We start from the raw sequence: 25604 nt of genomic DNA, 5'->3' as shown, positions 1-25604 counted from the left end.
CCTCGTCAATAGGAATTTCCCCCCTCACAGCAAAACAATCTTCCAGGAATGAAGTCAGCAAACTGTTCTTCATCCGGCTCACCGAGATTCTCCCTCCCCGAACGGAGGTCATTTTGGAGCAACACGTTATTCAACCTGCTTGTTTGCCGCCACCGTAGAACAACACAGCCAACGCAATGGAAACCTAACGGACGCCCACGTCTCCAGGCTAGGCCAAGCACCGGCATCGTGGTGGAAGATTCCCGAAACAAAAAAACGAAAATCCGCTCCCGAAATCGAGGTTAACTACGGTTTTACGTCAGTAAGCTCTCGATACCGACCGTTCACCGCCGCTAGGCTAGGTTTTTTCCGTTGAACCACTCCGATTCGGTGTACCAACCACGAACACACACTGACGCAAGCGGTTTCGAAGGAAAAATCAAAACAAATAACCCCCACACTGCTACTGCCCAACCAAACGCACGAGTGATATTCAATGGGTGGTAGGTATTTGTAGCATCTACCGATGTTTCGTTGTTGGTGTAGTGGTACTGTGCCTGACCACGGTGTGGAGGCGTGCACGCCCACGACTTCTGCTTTACTGCGATGCGGGAATGACGTCATTAACTGTGCTAATAAGAATCCCCCCCCCCCCCTCCCCTCTCGACCGACTCCCGAGCCAACAGTGAATGATCCGTCCGACTACAGAGCCGATTGACTACAGCGCCAAAGTTGAGAAAGGAAATGGTTCGTTGGTTGGTTCGAGTAAAAATCAAATTGCTTCATATGGGGAGGGCAAACCACGATAGTTGAGGAATTTTCCGTTCGTCTTAGCCAAGCTAAGCGGGGGGCCCGTTCGGTTGCCTGTTAGCTGCCTTTTGGCTCTACGATGGCGAAACGTGCGCGTCGAGAAGTGCTGACCGACAAATAAGGGCTGTGATACTTTGGATTTCGAATGAAAGCGAAACAACTTGATACATTTCAGTTTGTGTAAGTGATAGTTTTGTATTTTCTTTAATTCTTTCTTTCCTTCAAGATTTCCAACCTTATATACAATACAAACAAGAAAACAATTATATTTAAACAGTTCAGTTTGAACAAACAGGTGAACTTAGAACTTAAAAACTCCCTTACGCTTCAAATAAGTTACTAAAAGTTTACACATTCAGTTGAAGTTCTTTTCTTTCTTATATTTAATGTAACTTTAAAACGATCACAGATGTATTGTATGTGTATGTATATTAAAAAGAAAGCTTGATCACCGCAAGCAGATAACATAAGTTTGTGCAAGTCCCTACGCGCACAAGTAATTAACATTTTAAGATTAAAACACTTTGATACACAACTTTCTCCTGTAACCCTTTTCCTTCGAGCGTTAATTGGATAGGATATTTGTATTCTTGTATTGACTTGGAATGAACATCTGCGGAAAGTTTTGAAGGGACACCACAAATAATAGATTGTCAGATTAACAGCAGACAATGCGAATAGTCTAAAATCTAGTCAGTTCCAGCTATGTACAAGAGTTTTTTTGTTTGTTTGTTTTTAGATCAAACATACGTACAGAAGTCTGCAGTAGTAAAACTTAGTAGATTGGTTGTACGCGAATCTCAGTAGGCGCTGCAGCCGTGACGAACTGTACCGGAACGGTGTCCTGCTGGTACAGCGGGACCGGGTAAAGCGAACGTACTAGATCAACCTGGGGCTGTTGCTGTTGCTGCTGCTGACCCTTCTGACTCTTGTCCTTGTTGTGACGTTTGACGTGCTTGGACAGATGATCCGATCGCATGAAACGTCGCTGACAGACGGGGCAGACGAATTTCTTCTCGCCGGTGTGAGTACGCTTGTGACGGGACAGTTCGTCGGATCGGGAAAACCGGCGACCACAGTCGGACCACTTGCACATGAACGGACGCTCGCCCGTGTGGATGCGCTGGTGGGCCTTAAGGTGACTTGATTTGAAGTAGTTTTTGCCGCAGTTCGGATGCTCGCACTCGTAGATTCGTCGGCGTTCCGGTTTCTGGGGTGCTGCTGCACCAGCGGCAGGCAGTGAAGGTTGAGCGCAAGCGTTCGCGGGTTGCGGGACCAGAATAGCTTTACCGTTGCCGGTGGCCAGAAGGTTCTGTGAGATTTGTGGCGGCACCAGGATGAAACCGTTCTGGGTGGCAAGGATGATTTGGGGGATTTTTGGTGCGATGACAGGGAGCGAGGTTTGCGGTTTGACTGATGATGGGTTAGCTTTCGGAACTGGAGGAATGACGGCTTGAGTAGCGACAGGTACATACTTCTGGCTTTGCTCTAATACTCGGCTTGGGGCACCGGTTGGCATGGGTTCTCGCGTGCCAACGCGCTCGGCGAAATCACTGTCGGTCTGTTGGTGCGTGACTTCGAACCTAGCGGGAGACTCGGTCGGTTCCGGTCGCTTCTCGAACGGAGATCGACGGCCCATTTTGTATTTGACGCAACGAAACACGTTCAGGTTGTTTTCATCCTCTTTGGCTTCGCTAGCGGCCGTACAGGACCCGTCCTTGTTGATCCGCATAATAACACTTTCACGTTGAGGTGCCACCGACTGTGCATCTTCGGACGATTTGGTGTTCTCGTCTTCCGAGCCGGAAAAATCCGACGGTGGTGGTGTCATCGATGTGGACAGATTGTGGTGATAGTGTTGCTCAAGCTGAACCGGGTCGCGCACGTAGAGACGCTTCCGCGGCGGCAGGTCAGATTCATCCTCCGACAGATCCGAATGGTTGGGTGTTGCGAAGCCTTTGGTCTGCATTTCAGGGACACGCGGGGCCTGGTGTTGTTCCAATTTGCGTTTGAGCGCTTGCTTCACCTCGTTGGAAGTCTGCAAGGGAAATGGGACAAAATAACGGTTCGGTTAGTGTTTTGGTTTTGCACGCGCAAATATGTGCTAAATTGGAGGAGAGCTCAAACAGCCTTGTCGAGTGGAATTCGGATTCGAAACGAGGTGTCTCGTCGCCATTATGGAAAATTACCAAAACACGCGTTCAGTCACGTACACATATAGCGCAGCGATGCGCCTCCGACGCGCGCGCGCAAAATGGGTGTGTATAATCGCTTAATCCAAGTTGTCATTGATTTCACAGTCATCCGCACGTACGGTTGTTGGATCAGGTAGCGCACGGGGGGTAACGAGATAGCAGCCCAGAAGCCAACAAACATGGGGAAAAAATAGCATGCGCTATTCCCTCTGCTGCGAAAGGAGCGACGTCATTGAGAAGAGGTATCGCGCGAGAGCGAGAGACGCGAAAAAAAAACAACAACTCGGGCCAGCAAGGCAGCGCGACGGGTCTAAAGTCCGACCGAATGCCTTTTAAATAAGAAGCAGCGGCGGCGGCATTCATGCACTGTTCACGTGAACGCCAGCTGATTTCGAGTGCTCGCTGCGTGATCCTAGCGTGATCAATGGGAGCGAGCGAGAAGGGTGTCGTTTGTGTTCAAATTTTAGTGCAGCTAGAGCGGGATGACGTGCGGCAATGGCGCACACCCTTCAAGCATCGTCGTCGACGCAGTTTGGCCTGGGTGTTTGACGTCGACGGATTTTTTATGGCGCGCGCCCCGTTTGCTGCGATGGTGGTGTTTGTGTGGGTATGTCGCTACATTGGTACAGGGTGTGGGGTGTGCTTGCTTACCGTTGCGGCGATACAAGGCGAGCAGTGAGAGTATTGTAATCTGGCACAAATTGCTTGTGAGAATAGTTTGGCAATGGGGGCTGGGTGTTTCGTAATGGCGAAATTTATGAGCGTGAATGTTGCCGTGTCGGTGGTTGTAGTGAGATTACTCCTGAGATTTTGCTAATTTTAGACGACCAAATTTCTAATTTTATTGCAACGAGCTACTTTCGTCTTATTTTACATGCACGATCAAAGTTTCTATTCAAGTCGACTATCAGGAATCATCCGTAGTTTTGAGGTACATCATTCGAGCGGGTGGTCCCAGCGATCAGTGAAAATTTTGAAAAGATTTTTATTTTAAATCTGATCTCAGCATTATTTTAATTCTTACAAAACGGACTGCATTTTCTAAGGGTAAGCCATGCAAATCCAACGGACAGTGCAGTCGCATTAGATATAAATAGTTCCGAATAGTGAGTAAGGGAGGACACGTGAACAGCGCCTGGCTGCCAGCTATGCAGCAGGAAATTGCACTAGCACTCGAAATATCGAAACTTCGAGTCTCGAGCTCAATCATTCGCGCTCGATTCATTTTTTTTGCGAAGAATATACGTAGGCTGATCATGCTCTGGGCGAATGATACGGATCATGGCGTCCGGAACCCAGTCCCGATCATAGGAAAGGACAATAATTGTTGCGACGTTTGATTTTATTACAAGGTGACACTGGTGGTGCTCTATTTTTAGACACACCTCTTTTTTCGGCTTATCGCACTTGTAAAACAAGTACACAGAACCTTTACTAAAATACAAGAAGAAGTACACAAGCGATTTGTTTGAAACAATCTTTTTCGATATGAATATTGAATTTGATTCAAAATCAGATAATTCGTTAAAATAAGGGCACGTGACACAACTCAGCATACGTGCTCACTTCAGCCCAAACCTTCGGAATCAGTTTGAAACTGCTTCTACCATGACAAATCTGTTTTTCGAATAATTGAATTTCGCAATCGCATCGCCTCGGCCACAGACACTGGACAGTGATTTACTAAGCCAGATCACTCACCGTTTTCAGTGCTCCAGTACTGATTTGACTCGAAATTTTCAATGCGGATTTCATCCTGAGGTCTTATCGCATGCTTACGAAACTGTTATGTACACCACAAGCATATATGCGGCGACACTCACAGTCAGACATGAAATTGAGATTTTTTTTTTCGCGTTTGCTGGGATTCAACAAAGTCTTCCAACCCCGGACTGATAACGGACAATTAGCTACGGTATACTGATTAATTGTGGGAATTTTGAAATTGTACTACCTAACCGGAATCAAAAAGACCTTATCACTTCCATTCGAGTAACGACTACGATGTTGTTCGACAAGAGCTGTTTTTATCTATAATTTCACAATCTTTTGTACTATTAGTTTAAACACTCACCTTAGTGTCTCTACCGGTGTCTAGTGGTGGCGTTGCTGGCGGCGACAGTAGTATTCCTGTATCTCCCATATTTACTGCGTGTATATAACTTATTCCGTTCAAGTGATTGTCACTAGCACTAAACACTTGCACTATGCCCAAGTTTCAGTTGCAACTAACAGCTCCTTTTTCCTGTGGTCTGTTATAACTTTATAACACTGGTTTTTATACTTTCCGAAATTCGCAATCACACAATTCGTCTTTTATCACCAATTTAATATTGCCTTTTATTCTGAAGCACTTGCACTTCTCTTGCAATGCTGCTGCTGCTGGTAGTGTATTTTTTCCTTTACTTGGGGAAGAGAGCCAAAATTTCGCACTTTTCACTTTACACGTCCGCTTTCTTCGACGGCACAGAATGTTGTAAGCCTTTGTTTAGGGTTTACACTGCTCTTCATAGCTGCCGAGATGGGTCCCAACACAGTCAAAGCAGACCGTGGCTATGGTAGTGTGCGTCGTCTGCGGTGGAGTGCGCGCTTCTTCTATCGCACGGTGGGTAGAGTATTTTGTCACAGGGTGACTCGGAAGTTCTCTCGAAGCTGGCATAGTCAAATGTTTGCTGGGTATTTCCTTTTACAAATTTTTCCGCCGAATTCACTCACACTCTACTTTTAAACTAAATTATTGAAGTTGATTCACGCACTATTTTTGATTAGTTGAGCAATATTGTGCTTTGAAGAACTAAGAATTCTTCTTCGGTGCTACAGTAATTTTGTACTTTTCGTGTGACCAAGTATAGCTTGCTCATCAAACGTAATACAAAACAGTGTATGGAAAATGATGTATTCCCTCAAAATTTTGATTTTTATCAAAAGAAATTATTTTTCGAGGTTTTTAAGCATTAAAAATTTTTCTACGCGGTAATTTTTCAACCGAATTTTTTCGGAGTGTTTTTTTACACGGAGTGTTTTCTGGAAAGAGGAAGAAATGACCTTTCCAACGGTATGCTATGTTACGTTCTTATATTAAAAGTAATATGCGGTTTTGGGACCCATAATAAAAATAAATTATACACGAACGTTAACCCATACAGTGCAACGATTCCACGTATTGGCTGGATGATACCCTGAACAGGTCGTTAGGCTCTTGTATGATGCGATGTTTATTAGGGACAACAACATAAAAATAACTTATTTTTCATCAAAATGTTGATGTTGTTTATCAATCGATTTTGATGATAAATAGGTCGTTGGGTGCGAAGTTAAGTGATCTTTCTAAATTCTGTTTAAAACAAAGACGATTACTATTAAAAAATGTTGACCAATTTTCAAATGTTTCACGAAAAAACGCAAAATACTGGATACTTTCACATTGTTGTGCCGGAACGACATAGTATTCTTAATAAAAGAGTATAACATAGCATACTGTTAAAATGGTATTTCATTCTCTTTACAGAATACTTAAAAATTGAAAATCGGTTGAAATATGACCGCGTAGAAACTTTTTTTGTTCAGAAAGTCCTGAAAAATCTTATTCGATTGGATTTATTTTTGACAGCTGAAAATAAATATAGAGAACTCTAAATGGAGTCTCCGCAGCTCTCTTGCTATGAGTTTTTCTAGTTTTTATGCATCCAGCACCTAGATGGCTTATTCCATTCAATTAAATACAGCCCTTGTAAAAATTATCGCTCTGATCAAACGATACTGTGGATAAGTTACTGATCTTTTGAACAAGGCGTCGTATGTTTGAGCAATGACAAAAAAGAGCTCTTAGTGTCAGTGTCATACGCACAACAAAACATTTACACGGAGCAGCGACTGCACTGTCTCCTGAAACAGAAGATCAAAGTTTTGCGATGAGACTGTAGTTCCAGAGCTCCAATTTATTAAACTACAATTAATAAGAACGTATTAAATGTTCAAAGCACACTTGAATTAAACGCAACTTTGCTTTCTGAATCGCAAAACTTAAATCCAAGCAACCAAGTCTCATTCAAGAACATATGTCAGGATCGGTATTTCTACCACTAAAATTAGCCACTAACCGATGAATGAAAGACAGCTGCCAATAGTTTCGTTTGCACTTGATCTAAATACGGTTCGGATCATGATCCTTACAACAAGGGGTCGACCGGCCACTCAGGTCAGCAATGTTGACCGGTGACAATCCGTTAAATTGTTTACCCCGCTCGGCGGCCAAAATAGCAGTAGAAGACCGCTGTATCACAAAACTGGGTAAGTGCAAATGCCAAAACCACGTATCACGTTTGCTACGAGTGATCATCGTCTCAAAACATATCCGCGCCACATTGAGTTCTACGGTCCCCCCGATTGACGTCATTCCGCGTCGAGCGGAGGTGACTTTTGGAGCACCTTCTGCTTTGGGTGGGCTGCCGTGTTCGTATTGGTACGGTAACACACCCCAGCAGCAGCAGCAGCAGCAGCAGGATGTCACGCTACGTCTACAACGTTCGTTCTCTACCCGGCTCATGGCTGCTGCTTTGGGTTTGGGACGCCGAGCATACCCGAGCTCGCTGGTATTGGTGAGTCATTCAATGTTTTTATACTGATCACGCACTGGACATTCGACATCACTCGCTGTTCACGTGAACAGTGGCTGATGAGCTCACTCGGTTTCGGCACGGCACCAGCAGAGCCGGCCGAGAGCTGGGGATGACGCGGCAACCAATCAGAGGCCGGGGGCTCGCTTGCATTGGCATACCGGAGTCATCGATTGTTTTCGTCGCTTGCTGCTGCTGCTACTGTGGGCGCGCGTGGAGTTGGGCGGTGGGTTTACATTCGGCCGACTCAGCGAAACAGTACTTGTTCACGTGAACAGCGGCTGATGCGATGAAGAGTGCGAGGCTGTTCGTTGCCAGTTCAAGGTGACTGGCAGTGTTGTGCGGTAGTGTGCGTATGACGTCATTGCTCTGCTTTGAGTTTGCCGTTTCAGGTCGGTTGTGTGTGGGCCGCGCTCACACATGGCACAATCTCAACAAACAATGTGTGATGAATTTTTCTCCTCTGTACTTTGGTCGCATGTTTCTGTGTTTAAATTATGAAAATGCCGGCGGAGGTGTGTGAATGATTGGGGTTTTTCTGTGACTAGGGCGTTCGTGTGGAAACCATTCTACGCTGTACGATCTTGACAGAACAGGTTCACCAGGGTATGACGATTAAGCATGTTCGCTGAAGAATCATGAAATTCCTGGAATTTGTTTTTACTCGGCAGGTACAGTTTTTCGATTTGTTTGGTTTTGTTTTGTTTTGTTGTTTACCGAAAATGTTACCAACAAATTGAGTCATTGGTCAGATAAAATTGCTTGGTGTAAACACAGTTGACGATTGCATCATTGCAGTTTTCCAATCGTCAAGGTTTGCTTCCGACGGGTTTATGGTCTACAGAGAATACTTTTGACGAAGGTAGCCTTGGGGACTGAACTTAAAATAAACTTTCTAGATTCAGTCGTTCGGCATCACCCGCTACACACCTGAATAGACTACACGAGACTTCATTCATGGCATTAATGAGCAGTAATGTAACTTATAATGATGGTGTAACGCGAGTAAAGGACTTTGAATAAATTACGTAACGCAAAACCTCCTGGCTTCGAATGTTATTACAGACAAATTTACTATGAATCTATATAAAATTTAAAAAAAATGATATTGATGGTTCTGTCCGGAAGAGATTCAGAAATTTTGGCTAATATGCCTCCAAAAGATTGCATGAAAATCAATTTTTGCGCTGTTTAATGAAAGCATATTTACTTCGAAATTTAATACAAAATTGGTGAGCATTTTTCCGATTGATTACTGTAAAAAATATTTGATTCCGTTCAGTACAATGAAAGATACTATCGTTCAAAAACTTACACTCCAATTTACCGAAAATTTAGAAAAAATATTGAAAGGAGTTCGCATCTAATATAAGCCAATGAATGCGGTTAAGGCACTGTACGGTGTAGAATTTATTCACAATGACTTTTTTTTGGTTCAGTGTATTCCTACCGATTAGTTGTTTACATAAATCGCTCCAACTATTTTTACTTTTTGACGAGATTTGTGAAGTTTTTATCGTTGTTTGTCGTGTTAATCGACTCAGTATTTTGTTTTTAACATTGTTATTGTGCAGTGTGAAAGTGTCTCCTGTTTGCTTTTGTGTCGCGAAAAAATCAGCGAAGAACGTAATTAAGTGAACTTCTGTGACTTAACCACCAAACTTTCCACCGACCGCAGCGCCATCTATATTTCATTGTTCGCATTCTCAGATCGGCACGCATGGCAAGTGCATGTGATCACTGCGCGAAAACCGTCAAATCGGATGACGACTTTATTGAATGCATGGGTTTTTGCAAAAATGTGGTACATATGCAATGTGGGAAACAACTTAACAAGCCGTTTTTGAAAAAAACTTGCGGAAAACTCAAACTTATTTTGGATGTGCAATGAATGTGTCAAGCTGATGAAGTTTGCTCGCTTTCGCGACACCGTTTCTTCACTTGGATGTGTTATCGCTGCTATCGCTGGGAAAACGGATGACGTCTGTGCTGAGCTAAAGGCCGAGTTATCCAAAAATAACCAGCAAATTTCGCGCCTGGCTAGAAAGGTTTCAACAGCTACTCCAGTCCGGCCAAACTCCGGTACCTCTCGACCACTTCAGAAACGTCGTCGCGAGGATGGCCCTGATCCGAGCAATATTCTTGTGGGTAGTCGAAAGCTAGTCGATAATAGCAACATTTTTACGGTTCCACCTCCCGCGCCGTTGCTCTGGATGTATCTTTCGCGCTTTCATCCTAGCGTTAGCAAAGAGACTGTCGAAAAAATGTCTAAAGAAGGACTAAATTGTAACGAGGAGATAAAGGTTATTCCGCTTGTTAAAAAAGGCATAAACGTCAGTACTTTGAACTTCATATCCTTCAAAGTTGGAGTTCACCCAAAGTACCGTGATGCAGCTCTTAATCCTGACACATGGCCGCAAGGCATACTGTTCAGGGAATTTGAAGACAACCGTACCCAGAACATTTGGAGTCCGCCGACTGATTTTCCACCGCCTCCAGAAGAAGCATGTACCTCTCTAATGCAACCCGGCCCATCAATGGTCCTGCAGAGGACTTCGCAACGATTGGCCATGCCACTATATCAAGCCACACCGCCCTTGTGAAGGAGTATCGATGCCGATCGCATACTGGGATGCAACGCAGTTGGTACTATGGAAGCCCTCGATCCCCCCGCTACAGTCGAGCCCTTGCCGCCAGCGTTCATCAGTCGTCCCGGTCCTGTATGTGTGGGTGGGGAAAGGGTCTTCCAAGCCGCCTTTCTCGGCAAGTATAATAAAAATTGTAACGATACAACGGTTGAACCGATTCACGCTTCTAGCTCATCATACGAATCTCGCCGCAAGCTGCTACCACCCCGTTCCTGCTCTCCGCATTCCGCCATCGGGTTCCAACGCATACTGGGACGCACCGCAGTTGGCACTATGGAAGCCCTCGATCCCCCCGCCACAGTCGAGCACTTGCAGCCAGCGATCATCAGTCGTCCCGGTCCTGTGTGTGGGATGGGTGAAAGGGTCTTCCAACCTGCCGCAAATGGCAAGTATACATCTGTTCCGAACACTTCAAGCGCTGATGTATTCTTTGCTTCCAGTTTTTTGCCTTTTGCTCCGACATCTTGTTATCAGATGCCAACCATTTCTCTCGACGACGACGATAGTCGTATTTTGGGGCGCGACGCAGTTGATTCGGGATGCCTCGAATCCCTCACCACAGTCGACCAGGCGACCGTGAACCGTTCCGATACTGTTCGTGAGATCGACGAAAGGATCTTCCTACACGGCAACATGGCTTCGCTCTCTGCTGTACCTGATCCGTCCTCCAACAACATCGAGGTTTACTACCAGAATGTTGGTGGCCTAAATTCATCAACGGACAGCTATTTGCTCGCGACCACGGGTTGCTGTTACGACGTTATCGCCTTGACCGAGACGTGGCTCGACAACCGTACTCTGTCTCGCCAGGTCTTTGGTTCAACATTCGATGTCTACCGCTGTGACCGCAATGCCCTCAACAGCCACAAGACATCAGGCGGTGGTGTGCTTATCGCCGTTTGGCGTGGTATAAAAGCCCGAGTGATCAACGATGACCGGTGGGCGAGCTCCGAGCAAGTGTGGATATCAGTGAAACTTGCCGATCGCAATCTGTTCCTGTGTGTTGTGTATTTTCCACCTGACAGAATTCGTGATTCCAGCCTGATCGATGTACATCTTTCCTCCGTTTCTTTTATCGCCTCGATCGCCGCCCCGTCTGATGATATCGTTATACTGGGCGACTTCAACTTACCTGGCTTGACGTGGTGCCAAGCAAGTAATGGTTTTCTACGATTGGATATCGAAAAATCTGTGCTTATTAACAATGCCAGTTGTATTTTGGACAACTACAGCAGCGCAACTCTTCGGCAAATTAATAATGTCACCAACGAGAATGGACGTACATTGGACCTCTGCTTTGTAAGTGCCCGGGACTGCGCTCCGTACTGCTGCACTGCACCGACTCCTTTAGTCAAGCAGGTGCGTCATCATCCCCCACTACATCTTGTATTCGCTGGTAACTTAGGAGTGAATTTTGAAGACGTCTCAAGCTCTATCGTCTACGATTTTAAAAACGCTGACTACGACAGCATCGTTAGCACGCTGTTGGATATAAACTGGGACGAAAATATTAACAATGACGACGCGAACGAAGCAGCGATGACGTTTTCTAGTATTCTTAACTACCTTATCGACCGCCATGTACCAAAACGAACAATTAGTACCGATGAACACCCCCCCCCTGGCAATCAACCGTCCTAAGACGTTTAAAATCTGCCAAACGAGCTGCATTTAAAAAAATTCTCGAAGCATAAGACACTTGCATTACGAAATCACTACTTTCAACTCAACCACGAATACAAACAACAAAGCAGACGCGCCTTTTTTAGACACCAGCGAAACGTCGAGCGTCAACTGAAATCCAAGCCCAAGTCGTTCTGGAAGTATGTTAACGAGCAGCGAAAGGAATCCGGTTCTTGTATGTCGTTTAATGGAGTTTTAGGCACCGACACTAAGGAAATTTGCCAACTGTTCTCCGACAAATTTTCAAGCGTTTTTTTCCAACGAGCGCTTGCCACCACAACAAGTCGCTGCCGCCGCTAATTTAACTCCTTCTCTAGGACGAACCATCAACCGAATTTGTGTCGATAATGCTGCCATTCTTGCAGCAAATGCCAAACTGAAAGCATCTTGTTCCCCAGGTCCAGATGGTGTTCCCTCGATTTTTGTCAAAAAGTGCATCAGCGGGCTTCTTGAACCACTTCGGCGAGTCTTCGAGCTATCACTCACTACTGGTACATTCCCTTCCTGTTGGAAAGCAGCGCACATGTTTCCAGTTCATAAAAAAGGAAACAAATCGAACATTGACAATTATCGGGGAATCTCGTGTTTAAGTGCTGTATCAAAACTGTTCGAGTTGGTTGTGTTAGATCCTCTTTTCTTTCACTGCAAACACTACATTGCAGATGACCAACACGGTTTCATGCCTAAACGATCGACAACGACAAACCTGCTCTCGTTCACAACATATGTAATGGATGGATTCGCTGACGGATTGCAAACCGATGCTATTTATATGGATCTATCTGTGGCCTTCGACAAAATCAACCATGATATCGCAATAGCGAAGCTGGACAAACTCGGCATTCATGGACAACTTCTGCGCTGGTTTCGTTCCTACCTCGATGGAAGGCAACTCCAAATCAGCATTAAGGACTGTCTATCTGCACCATTCTTCGCTACATCCGGCATACCACAAGGAAGCCATCTCGGTCCAGTAATATTCCTCCTCTACTTTAATGACGTCAATTTCACATTACAAGGACCCCGCCTTTCTTTCGCCGACGACATGAAAATTTTTCAACAAATACGGGATAAAACCGATGCCGAGCTTCTTCAGAGGGATCTGGACAGCTTTAGCACGTGGTGTGATCAAAACAGAATGGTTTTAAACCCGAGCAAATGCTCAATCGTTACGTTCACGCGGAAACGCCAACCGACTCAGTTTAACTACCATTTCTTCGGCTCGAGCATTCCAAGACACTCTCACATCAAAGATCTCGGAGTCATCATGGATTCGGCATTAACATTCAAACCACATACGTCATACATCGTGGATAAGGCATCACGACAGCTTGGGTTCATCTTCCGAATAGCGAAAAATTTCAGGGACGTATATTGTCTTAAATCGCTTTACTGCGCGTTGGTCCGCTCAACGTTAGAATATTGTTCAGCTGTCTGGAATCCGTACTACCAGAACGGGATTGACAGAATCGAGGCTGTCCAACGCAGGTTCATACGCTTCGCCCTTCGTCATCTCCCATGGCGAAACAGATTTCAGCTGCCGAGCTATGAAAACCGTTGCCAGCTAATACACCTCGATACACTCAGCATTCGGAGGGACTGCTCTCGAGCCCTGTTCGTCTCGGACTTACTCTCTGCCAGAGTGGATTGCCCTACAATCCTCGGACGTCTGGATCTTCAAGCCCGCGTTTGAGCTCTACGTAATAACTCCCTTCTGCGAGTTCCGTTCAGGAGAACCAACTATGGTTGCCAGAGCGCTGTAACCGGACTCCAACGAATTTTTAACAGTGTGGCGACGGCCTTTGACTTCAACCGGACGCGGAATGCTATAAAAGCGAAAATGTTGTCAATTTTAAAATGTAATTAGTTTAAGCAACCACCATTGGGGCCAAGGGGCTTGTTGGTGAAGGTAATAAACATAAACATAAACATGACTGCGACGAGTGCCAAGCACTAAAGCTTCAGTTCAACATAGTACCAAAAAACGTACCTAATTAGTTACTTTAAGTAACATTTATTTATTTATTAACAGATTAAGGCCGAAGTGGCCTGTGCCGTATACAAAAGATTCCTCCATTCCACTCGGTCCATGGCCGCGCGTCGCCAGCCACGCAGTCTGCGAAGGGTCCGCAAATCGTCTTCCACCTGGTCGATCCATCGTGCTCGCTGCGCGCCACGTCTTCTTGTACCGGTCGGATTGCAATTGAGAGCCGTTTTCACCGGGCTATTGTCCGACATTCTGGCTACGTGCCCGGCCCACCGTAGTCGTCCGATTTTCGCGGTATGACAGATGGGCGGCTCCCCCAACAGCTGATGCAACTCATGGTTCATTCGCCGTCTCCATGTGCCGTCTTCCATCTGCACCCACCGTAGATGGTACGCAGCACTTTCCGTTCGAAGACACCAAGTGTGCGTTGGTCCTCCACGAGCATGGTCCAGGTCTCGTGCCCGTAGAACTAGAACTACCGGTCTAATCAGCGTCTTGTAGATGGTCAACTTCATACGACGGCGAACTCTGTTCGACCGAAGTGTCTTGCGGAGGCCAAAGTAAGCACGATTTCCTGCCACGATGCGTCTACGAATCTCTCTGTTGGTATCATTGTCGGCGGTCACCAGTGAGCCCAAGTACACGAACTCTTCAACCACCTCGATTTCGTCGCCACCGATGCAAACTCGAAGCGGGCGGTTCTCATTCTCTTCTCATGAACCTCTTCCTATCATGTACTTTGTCTTCGACGTGTTGATGGCAAGTCCGACGCGCTTGGCTTCTCTTTTCAGTCTGATGTAGGCTTCCTCCATCTTCTCAAAGTTTCGTGCAATAATATCAACGTCATCGGCGAAGCCAAGTAGTTGAACGGACTTTGTGAAAATCGTACCACTCGTGTCGATCCCTGCTCTTCTTATTACACCTTCCAGCGCGATGTTGAATAACAGACACGAGAGACCATCACCTTGCCGTAACCCTCTGCGTGCTTCGAAGGGACTCGAGAGCGTCCCTGAGACACGTACTACGCACATCACCCGATCCATCGTCGCCTTCACTAATCGCGTCAGTTTGTCCGGGAATCCGTACTCGTGCATAATCTGCCATAGCTGATCTCGATCGATAGTGTCGTATGCGGCTTTGAAGTCGATGAACAAATGATGTGTGGGCACATTGTACTCGCGGCATTTCTGCAGTACTTGACGAAGAGCGAACACCTGGTCCGTGGTAGATCGTTCGCTCATGAAACCCGCCTGGTACTGCCCCACGAACTCTCTTGCAATTGGTGATAGTCGACGGCATAGTATTTGGGAGAGTACCTTGTAGGCGGCGTTCAGCAGGGTGATTGCTCGGTAATTACAGCAATCCAGCTTGTCGCCCTTTTTGTAGCTAGGACACACGACACCTTCCATCCACTCCTCCGGTAAAATCTCCTCCTCCCAAATCTTGGTAATCACCCAGTGCAGCGCTTTAGCCAGTGGCTCGCCACCGTGTTTTAGTAGCTCGCTTGGTATTTGGTCAACCCCAGCGGCTTTATTATTTTTGAGCCGGTTGATCTCCTCCTGGATTTCTTGGAGATCCGGAGCCGGTAGTGTAATGTCTTCCGCGCGTGCCCCCAGGTGCGTTACCGTGCCATCCTCGTCGTCTGCTGCATCGCCGTTCAGGTGTTTTTCGTAGTGCTGCCGCCACCTCTGGATCACCTCACACTGGTCCGTGAGAAGATTCCCGTTTGTATCTCTGCACATGTCGGCCTGTGGTACGTGGCCCCTGCGCGAGCGGTTCAACTTCTCGTAGAATTTCCGTGTGTCTTTAGCGCGGTACAGCTGCTCCATCGCTTCGCGATCTCGGTCTTCCTACTGGCGCTTTTTGGTCCGGAAAACCGAGTTCTGCCTGTTCCGTGTCTGTTTATATCGCGCCTCGTTCGCCCTCGTGCGGTGTTGCAGCATTCTCGCCCATGCTGCATTCTTCTCTTCGACTAACTGCTTGCATTCGCCGTCGTACCAGTCGCTTCTTCGGTCCGGGCCCACCGTACCTAGTGCAGTGGCTGCGGTGCTACCTATGGCGGATCGGATATCTTTCCAGCCATCTTCAAGGGCAACTGCGCCTAGCTGCTCTTCCGTTGGTAGTGCCACTTCCAGTTGCTGCGCGTATTCTTGAGCCACTCTGCCATCTTGTAGCCGCTCGATGTTTAGCCGCGGCGTTCGGCTTCGACGAGAGCTATGCACTGTCGAAAGTTTTGAGTGTAAGCATACTGCAACCAGGTGATGGTCCGAATCTATATTCGGACTGCGATAAGTGCGGACGTTTGTGTTGTCCGAGAAGAATCTACCGTCGATTAGAACGTGGTCGATTTGATTTTTTGTTACTTGGTCCGGTGATCTCCAGGTGACTTTGTGGATATCTTTGCGAGGGAAGAAGGTGCTTCGGATTACCATTCCACGGGAGGCTGCGAAGTTCACACATCGTTGGCCGTTGTCATTTGATACGGGATGCAGGCTGTTAGGCCCGATCACCGGTCTGTACATTGCCTCCCTTCCTACCTGTGCGTTCATGTCGCCGATGACAATTTTCACGTCTTGCAGAGGGCAACCGTCGTCTGCTCCAGCTGCATGTAGAACGCTTCTTTCTCGTCGTCGGGTCTCCCTTCGTGTGGGCAGTGCACGTTGATGATGCTGTAGTTGAAGAAACGGCCTTTGATCCTCAACTTGCACATCCTTGCGTTGATCGGCTGCCACCCGATCACACGTTGGCGCATCTTGCCCAGCACTATGAAGCCGGTTCCCAGCTCGTTGGTTGTACCACAGCTCTGGTAGAAGGTAGCCGCTCGATGCCCGCTTTTCCACACCTTCTGTCCCGTCCAGCAAAGTTCCTGCAGCGCCATGATATCGAAGTTGCGGGGGTGTAGCTCGTCGTAGATTATCCTGTCACATCCTGCGAAGCCGAGCGATCTGCAGTTCCATGTTTCGAGTTTCCAATCGTGATCCTTTATTCGTCGCCTGGGTCGTTGCCGATTGTTCTGGGTCGTATTCTCTTCTGTATTGTTCGTTATGTGGGTTTTTTTAAGGGGCGGCTTATAGGGCCTACGCCAACCACCTGTCTCGCCGGTGGGCCATCGTGCCAGGATTGCTTAAGGTTCCACCTGGACACCAGGACAGGTTTACACCTTCCGAAGAAGGGTAACCCCCCTTCCCTGTCAGCATACGACCAAAGTTCCCACCGGGGTTGGTTACCCGATCTTCACTAAGGTTACTCGTATCCCAGTCGACGCCACGAGGAGGCCAGGGCTAGGAGTTACTGGGCAGGAAGCTAAGGACCGCAAGTGGGGTCTATTTTATGCCTTCAGGTACAAGAGGCTTACGCACTGCCCAGTCATTGTCGACCATTAAGTAATATTAAGTACCATAAATACTGCCAATATATAAAAACTACGCGATACATCCAATGTAATTAATTAATTAATTACGCAAAATATCTTGAGTACCGCCAATAACTTTAACCGTTATGTATCCAACAAAAAAAACACCTTTAACAGGTCAACAAAGGTATCCGGTACCCGTCAATTAAAAAGCTCATAGCTGACTAATGGTAATTGGTTGCCGGTAATCCGGACTGTCGTTACGTGATTGAGAATATGGTGTAAACAAATTTTGCTTCTACAACTAGTAACGTTTGCATGCAAAAAATAAATGCACGACCGACCGATTGTACTATCGTATTGGGATTTGAAACAAAAAAGCTCCCCTTTGCCCTGCATGGCTGTTCGTCCTTGATCTGGCAACATGTTGATACCCTTCATCGTAAAAAGGTCACTAAGGCAGTTGTCAAGCTATCATATTACAGTGATTGTCGTTGACTATTTCTGTTTATTTTAAATCTTCGATCAAGTACTTGTTTCAAATGATTGATGTTTCCATATTTTCCTCAAAGATAGCACCTTGGATATTTTCTTTTAATTTTTCTTATTTATATATTTTTTCACCGACCTGAGTGCCCATTTCTTACGCCACAGAGGTGACTGCTCCATCTGGGCCCTAGATATCAAACCATCAAGAAAGTCAGAACAATGGGGGGTCTCCAAACAAAAGTCGGACAAAACCGAAAATGTTGAAAAATTTTGCTGACAAGTGAGGCTCCGAGATGGAGCAGAAGAAAGAGGTACGACGAAAGCACAACGACCCTCTCCCTTCCCATAAAGCAATATCTTGATGTAGTTCCGTGGGGAAAAAGCCGATAAGAGAGGAGCCAGGCTTTGATGCTTTTTAAATCTTACTATAAAACTGCTTTTAGTCCATCTAACAGTGTGATGAGACATTTCTTCTATCTCTTAGAAATACCTCTTCGGATATTATATTGATCAGACTAGCATGGGACATTCCCAACAAACATTAGGAGCTGAACTATAAGACTACTTGCTGATTAAAAGCAGATTAAAGGCTATTTAAGCTGAATAATACTTTCGTTGAACTATTTAAACATTAACAGTTTATTCAGCCTATTTAATCTCCAGTATTCGCCACTTCAAACTAGGCTGAACTATTCTACTAACAAATGTTGCAGCGACAGCATTAATGCTTTTATTCAACCATCTTAATTAGACTGAATTACGAGTTGAATAAATGATGCTGTTACCAATACTAAAACCTTTAATCATTAAGCTGCTCTACATTCCTTCAAAAGGTTGATTCTACCTATACATTTGCTCTTATACCACCTTTGACTTTTAGCTGAATTATGTGTTTAACAAAGGTAATTGTACCTACTCCAAAAATTGACACGATTAGCGAACCATGACGAATGGTAACCGACCTGGGTTCGAGTCCCAATTCACTCACATTATTTTTTTACTTTTAAGTGAAATACTTCTCACCTAGAACCCTTTTCTTATTCTATTTGTTGCTTCAACGGTTTGCTCTAGTAACTTTTATACAGTGTATTTTTACAATTTCATGCAGTTAATTTGCAATTTCAATTTCGGCCTGAAAAAAATGTCTGCCAACAAAAAGAAGCTATCAAGTTGGTTCGATGCACTAATGAACCTAAAGATAATTCATACTAAGGACTTGCATATACATACACACTTAGTTAAACCCAGCCAAATCTCCGCACAGTCGAGTAATAAGTAATGTTTTATACTGATATCTCGGAAAATTCTCGATTTTTCGAGACAAAAAGATCGATTGTAAGAAACAAAAAAATCAAAAAAATCTCGATTCAATGACAATTTTGAAACAAAAATCGATTTTACCAGATCAATTGTTTTAAGTTAACAACATCGATTTTGAAAAATTCGTTTCTACATCGCCCATTCCTATTTCATCATCATCATCGGTGAAATCTTAAGCATTCGATGTATGCAAGATTGGTGCAGACAGTAAGGTAAGTGCTTAGTATTCAACAGGTTGCTGGTTCGGATCCAGGTACGTGATATGACTTCCAACAAGGTAATACAATTTTTCTCTAATTGTAACGTAACACTAATAAAAGTATATGGTTTCCAGAGAGATTGATAGCGTATGTAACTTGAAATAAATGTCTTTTTTAATAATTTTGCTATGATAATTTTCTCAGCTGAATAGCAGTAACGATAAGGTTTATTGATGAAGCTGAACTGTGGCTTTCTTCAGGCTGTATACATGCTGAAGAATTGTTTTTTAATGTGTCTTAATCAGACAGGCTGAATAAATTCTCCAAATCCCGGATGTTTAAGGGTGGAATAAACGATATATAATTACACGTATACCTCCAATGTTCAGCTAGAGCTGAATAAAGCAACTGTTAAAACGTTTGAAAAACCACGAAATGTTTGTTGGGTTGTCCCATTGGGACAACATCATTGCGAGAAATTTCGAAAATCAAATGAAATCAAAGGTAAAGCGAAAACAAAAATGCTCCTACATAGACGGACAAGCCCGCGTTCGAGCTCTACGTAACAGCTCTCTTCTGCGAGTTCCGTTCAGGAATTTCAACCGGACGCGGAATTCGATAAAAGCGAAAATATTGGCTATTTTGAAATGCAATTAGTTCAAGCAACCACTATTGGGACCAAGGGGCCTGTTGGTGAAGGTAATAAACATAAAAAATAAACAATCGACTTATTATTAATGCTGTATGAATAAAATATTTAAGTTCTTCATTCAATGTATTATTAATGGAGAAACTCAATTCTCTCAAGGGGCCATTAATATGTTATACTAGATCAAAAAATCCGTATATCTGAAGTACACATCCTTATTAGAGTTTATTCAAATTTTCATGGCGATCTGAGAACAAGAACTAAAAATCAGCCCTTGATAACAAGCTACCTCAACGCGATTATTTCCATATCGACTTTTTCTAATAGTGACCTTCGGATACCGTTGGACGTGTAATTGAACAAAGGATTTCTTGCTGTGTTTAATCCGTATATTTCTATTCAAAATAAAAATTTAAAGGAATCATTGCTGAAAACTTGGCTGGAAAATAAATTTATCTCTCAGCAAGATAACGATCCCAAGCACACCACCCGAAAAACTACTGCTTTCTTCCGTGCCAACAGAATTAGGTTACTAGAATGGCCACCCCAGAGTCCAGACCCAGGGCCGTCGAGAGCCGCGTCGGGCCCCAAGGCTTATATTACTGCCGGGCCCTATTAAACCTAAGTCCTCTAGTGCAGTATGAGTTAGTATCTCTTCAGCCGTGGGAAACTCGTGAGTCCGTGGTTTCTATTAGACTCCGGTTGACTCATATTGCCACATCTACAGATAGCGTGCCAGACAGGTGAATTTCGACAGCTTCTTATTCCGCGGTATCCAAATAGGGTAAAATTGTCATAGTTACAAGGTTTCAAATTTGTGGGTATTCAGGAATCAGCAGCGTCTGGATCAAATGGCACATTCCCCATGTAGATCGGAGATCTGTGCCTTACCATGAATCGTTTTTTCATCATTTCCCTGATGGGAAGGATTGGGGAAATTTTAAGGTTAGGGGTAAGGAAAATAGGATCTGCAGGTGCTACAATAGCAGGAATAATACTTCTAACCCACGGATGGATTTAGAATTTGTATTTTAACAGTGAGCGGATATATTTCGTTTTGCGAAACAAACACTTCTGTTCCATTGATGGTCTGGAACATAATCAGCACGCTATGTCTAACATGGTGAAATTGTATGGTGTAAACATTGGCCATCTTTAGCTCCATTTGTACTTCTAACAATAGAACTTAAGGAACGTCTTGAAAAGTAAATAGCAATATATTTTGACCGCAATAGGCCACTTTCTGCTTGTAATCGTCAGTCATTTTTTTCGACATAGTAGCTTGGAACATGATATTTTGCTTCTACTGTGCAGACAAAACGACACATGGATTGATTTATTTGCTGGTTGCGGTGGAGCAGTTTTTGGCAACAATATAGACACAGAACACAGTAATCAGACGCAAATAAAACAACTGTGAGTACAGTAGGCAATTGAGCACTGTTGCTGTTGCATGAGCTGAACTGATTTGATTCCTTTATTTCGTACATTATAAGTGGGTGAGACTCAAAATCACCGTTCTATCTCAACACAATGCATTTTTACAGGGAAAATACTAGTACGTGCTATAACAATACAAAAATATAAAAATTAACCATTTTATTCAACGGTTAGTTAAGCTCAGTCTATCTTCTCATCTCGCCCAGAGTAGAAACTAAAAATCGTTCCGCTATAGATACACGGTAAAAACGACTACGCTTCCATCATACAATAATTTAATAAGACGAATGATTACAAAGAAATTACTATTGATATTTTGTTTATTGCTCTTCTATGAATACCGGACTGTTCGCCCATCTACCGGGGAAAAACGCGGGCCCCCAAATGCGACTCGGGCCCCAGGGCAATTGCCCTGGCTGTCCCCCCTCCCACCCCTCTCATCGGGCCTGTCTAGACCTCAATCCTATTAAAAGCTTGTGGTCTATTTTGGATCAACAAGTTGACAAGGGAGATGTCACAAATAAAGCAAAATTGTTCTCACCCCTTGAAGAAGCTTGGAACAAAATTGACGGTACATACAAATCCTCGTCGAAAGTATGCCCCGACGTTTGCAGGCTGTCGTTAAAGCTAAGGGAGGCCGCACTAAATACTAGTTACTATAAATTTCACCAACATGAAAACTATTTTTCGAATGCGTACTTTTTGTTGTCTCTCAAAAATCATACCCTTAATAGAAAAAAATATAAAGCTTAATAATTTGGCATAACTCACACACTTTTTCTTCAAAAATCGAAATATTACAGATGCTGGAACATTTTACTAGAACAGCGGTTCTCAACCTTTTTCGTACCACGGACCCCGTAGAAATCACTGTGGGTTGCTGCGGACGCGCACGGATAAACATTGATATTATATGCTATCAATGTGTTTGATAGGAAACAAGACTTGAAATTTCAATGTGCACTCGGAATATATATTTTCCTTCTCGGATTTCCAGCAACGCCTTCACGGTCGAGAATCACTGTACTAGAACATATAATAAAGCTAGGTGGTCCATAGAGGAGTATTTGGCCGAAAAAGCTGGACGAAAGTCAAATTTTCAAAAACCGTTATCGAGGACATTATATTAAATTATGATATTCTCTAGTAATTTCTACATTAGATGGCAACCACGTTGCGTGTATTTACTAAAGTTTGGCAACGCTGCAAAGTGGGGCCGAGCCGGTCAAAACCTCCAAAATTTCTTGTCGATTTTCATAACTTTTATATTTATTTCTAAATGTACATTACCTAAAGCTGTCTTCGCCAAATTTTTGAGTCAATCGATTGAAAAATATAGGTGCCACATTTTTTTTTGAACCGTGCAAGGTCTTGAAAATCTGCAAGAATTTGAGCGAGAAAAAGTTTTTGTTCATTCTAATTCATCTCGCTTTAATAAGTACTTAATTTAACAACACATGTAGGCGTTCTCAGGAATTCAATGGAGTATTTCGATTTGAGAAATAATGAGTATTTAAAGAGTTACCAATAAAATCAATATAACTATATTGTTTAACGCGGACTTATTTACATTCAGGGTGTCATCTCTTTATCGGTAAAAGCGTGTTGAAGGATCTCATCTAGTACAACTGACGTAGAATTTTATCTAGTTTTCAAAAATCATAGTGCCATCTTGCGCCGACGATTGATATTTAGACATTTGTAAAATTAGTTTTTTCATGGAGACGCATGGTATTTTTTGATTTCATGAAGTTTTGCATTATTATTCACCGGTGGATTTCTTTTTCTGAACGCTGCTTGTAAATTCAGGGTTTGGGGCGATTTCCTTGAAAAAATATAAGTGTGCCTTAACCGTCTTGCAACTATGACTCGTGTTTCTACATTTGCACAGTTATCTGCGGTATAGAAAAATTCAAATAATTATAAGCCAACGAGGCAAACTAAGTGCTACTATTATTATATCTTTCCATGAATGTTGTTTATTTGGTACGTATTGGTCGTTAGCTCTACTGGTGACCAAAGTAAGGTAAACACGTGAGTGTGGGAAGTGATCTTTTTTACCCGATTGTTAGTTATTGGGCAGTAATGCAACATTTATTTTCAAGTGCAAATTCCCTATTGAATCTATCACGCTCACACCTCTATTTCAAAGCATACACATACAGTGCAAAGTATGCTCAGGATATTTTCGTACGAAAAACCAAGTCAGTACCCACAAGGAGAGATATTCATATCATCATTGGAATTGAAAATCAATAGAAAATAATTGAGAGGCTTAGCTGCAATATGCATCGTATGAGTAACTGTAAATAGAGCATAGTAGGGCATGATTTGAGATCTTCATCAAAATCAAAAAAAACCTGTCATCTTTTAATAGCTTATTAAGGCATTCTATCAAACACCTTAAGTTCTTTTATAACTATTCTAACTATTCTAAACTATTCTAAACGCATACGTTCATAAATTAGTACATGAACATTATCTCTTAAAGAGCTATGATGGCAAGATTTTTCCAATAATGGTAATCAGATTAGACTGAAGATCTACAAACAAATGTATAAAATTACATCATTTTTTATTCGCCAAATTTCGATAAATTGGAACCACTCTAGATAAGTCGTTACTAAGGACTACCCTAGGAACTTTTAGAACCACCCTAGACTGTCGAATTTTCATTTTAGCGTCCTAATTTAATCAAAATCGAGTTCAGCGCACCAAAATTACCCTTAGATGATATTTTCATTGATTTTAAACTACTTTTGAGGTTTTGTCCAGCTTTTGTATGGAGTGAATCCACTGTGCGCTGTTAACTGTCAAAGGTAGGGATTTTTAATACTCTAGACTGACTTAAAGTTGCGCGTGGAAACAAAATCTTCCAAACATAAGTGATTCGAACTGTTCCGACTCAACTATCCTATGTTTTTAATAAACCAAGGTCAGGATCATATTTTGGTGTAGATGGATCCATAAAAAATATTAGTCTTATTAAACTTAAATACAAAGAAAAAAATCCGCCATTTTCTCACTTTTCAAAATTGAAAAAGTTCATGTTCCCAATTCGTCCCAGTGCAAACTCTTGTGCCCTGATTAAGTTTAACCCAAATACTACCAGATCGGCGAAAAAAAAACTTGCACATAATTGCTTCATTTTGAATGTGAGATATTTGAAAAATTTGACATTTTTGACATTTTTCCTCGTTTTATTACATTGTCCGGGCGCAGTTCAAACATTTACAAGGATATTTCTTTTCGAAATAAAGTGTAATTCTTTCGAAACACAGTTCAAGCAACATATGTAGTTCAATTCTTCGCGAAAACAAATCTATTCGAAGTACTTTGGAGCGCTCTGATTCATTTTTTCGAGTATATGGATCCATCTACCAAAATATGACCCTGATCTTGGTTTATTAAAAATATAGGATATTTGAGTCGAACCAATTCGAATCACTAATGTATGGAAAATTTAGTTTCCACGCGATGCTTTAAATCAGCCTAGAGTATTAAAAAACCCTACCTTGGACAGTAAACAGCGTTGCCCAACTTTAGTAACTACACGCAACGTGGTTGCCATTTAATGCAGAAATTACTAGAGAATATTATGATATAATATAATGTCCTTGATAATGGTTTTTGACAATATGACTTTCGGCCAGCTTTTTCGGTCAAATACTCCTCTGTGTGGCCGATATAAAGCGTTATACAAGAAAAAACTGTTTTGCATAACATGCGTACTGTATTTTGTTGCGCACTGTATGCCCGGGATCCGAAATTTCCGGAATCGTCGACAGTGGACAATATATTTAACGAATGTTTGATTGGCAATCATTGATCTAGATCTGCGACTAGAAGCAATTTGGTGACCATTTCAACAGTTTTCAGCCTCTAGGGTATAACGATTGTAACGAGTTACATGGGAACTTCCAGCGTAACCTTACTAACCAACCTGTAACTCCGGAACCAAGCCTCACAACTGAATGAAATTCATCAGCAGTCAATGGGATTACTGTATCTTTTATTTGAAATAAAGTTTGTAAAAATCGGTCAAGAATCCGCTGGGGAATAGGTGTGATATTAGTTTAAGAACTTGGCGAGTTCTCCAGAGGCATCATGAACTGTCATAAGTGGCCAATGTGGTCAAAGATACATTTCTATTGATCATTAGTAGTCTAGATCCGCAAATTAAAGTAATTTTGCACCCATTTTAATGTTTTACATTATTTGGGCATCATGGTGGTA

The 25604-nt window shown here is 43.4% G+C and overlaps 1 protein-coding gene across 1 annotated transcript; it reads right to left on the bottom strand.

Annotated features, from left to right (window-relative positions):
* Window positions 1–958: 958 nt before the first annotated feature.
* On the bottom strand, window positions 959–5477 carry LOC131679225 (Krueppel-like factor 11). The gene is made up of 2 exons (XM_058959899.1): window positions 5059–5477; window positions 959–2827 (listed from the first exon to the last, which is right to left on the bottom strand). The coding sequence occupies exons 1-2, from the start codon at window positions 5125–5127 to the stop codon at window positions 1565–1567; spliced, it is 1332 nt and encodes a 443-aa protein (XP_058815882.1). The 5' UTR covers window positions 5128–5477; the 3' UTR covers window positions 959–1564.
* Between the last annotated feature and the right edge of the window lie 20127 nt (window positions 5478–25604).

This window comes from Topomyia yanbarensis, chromosome 2 (genome assembly GCF_030247195.1).
Source record: "Topomyia yanbarensis strain Yona2022 chromosome 2, ASM3024719v1, whole genome shotgun sequence".
Classification (NCBI taxonomy): Eukaryota; Metazoa; Arthropoda; class Insecta; order Diptera; family Culicidae; genus Topomyia; species Topomyia yanbarensis.
The sequence above is the reverse complement of the archived record's forward strand: the minus strand, read 5'-3'. Positions and strand labels throughout refer to the sequence as shown.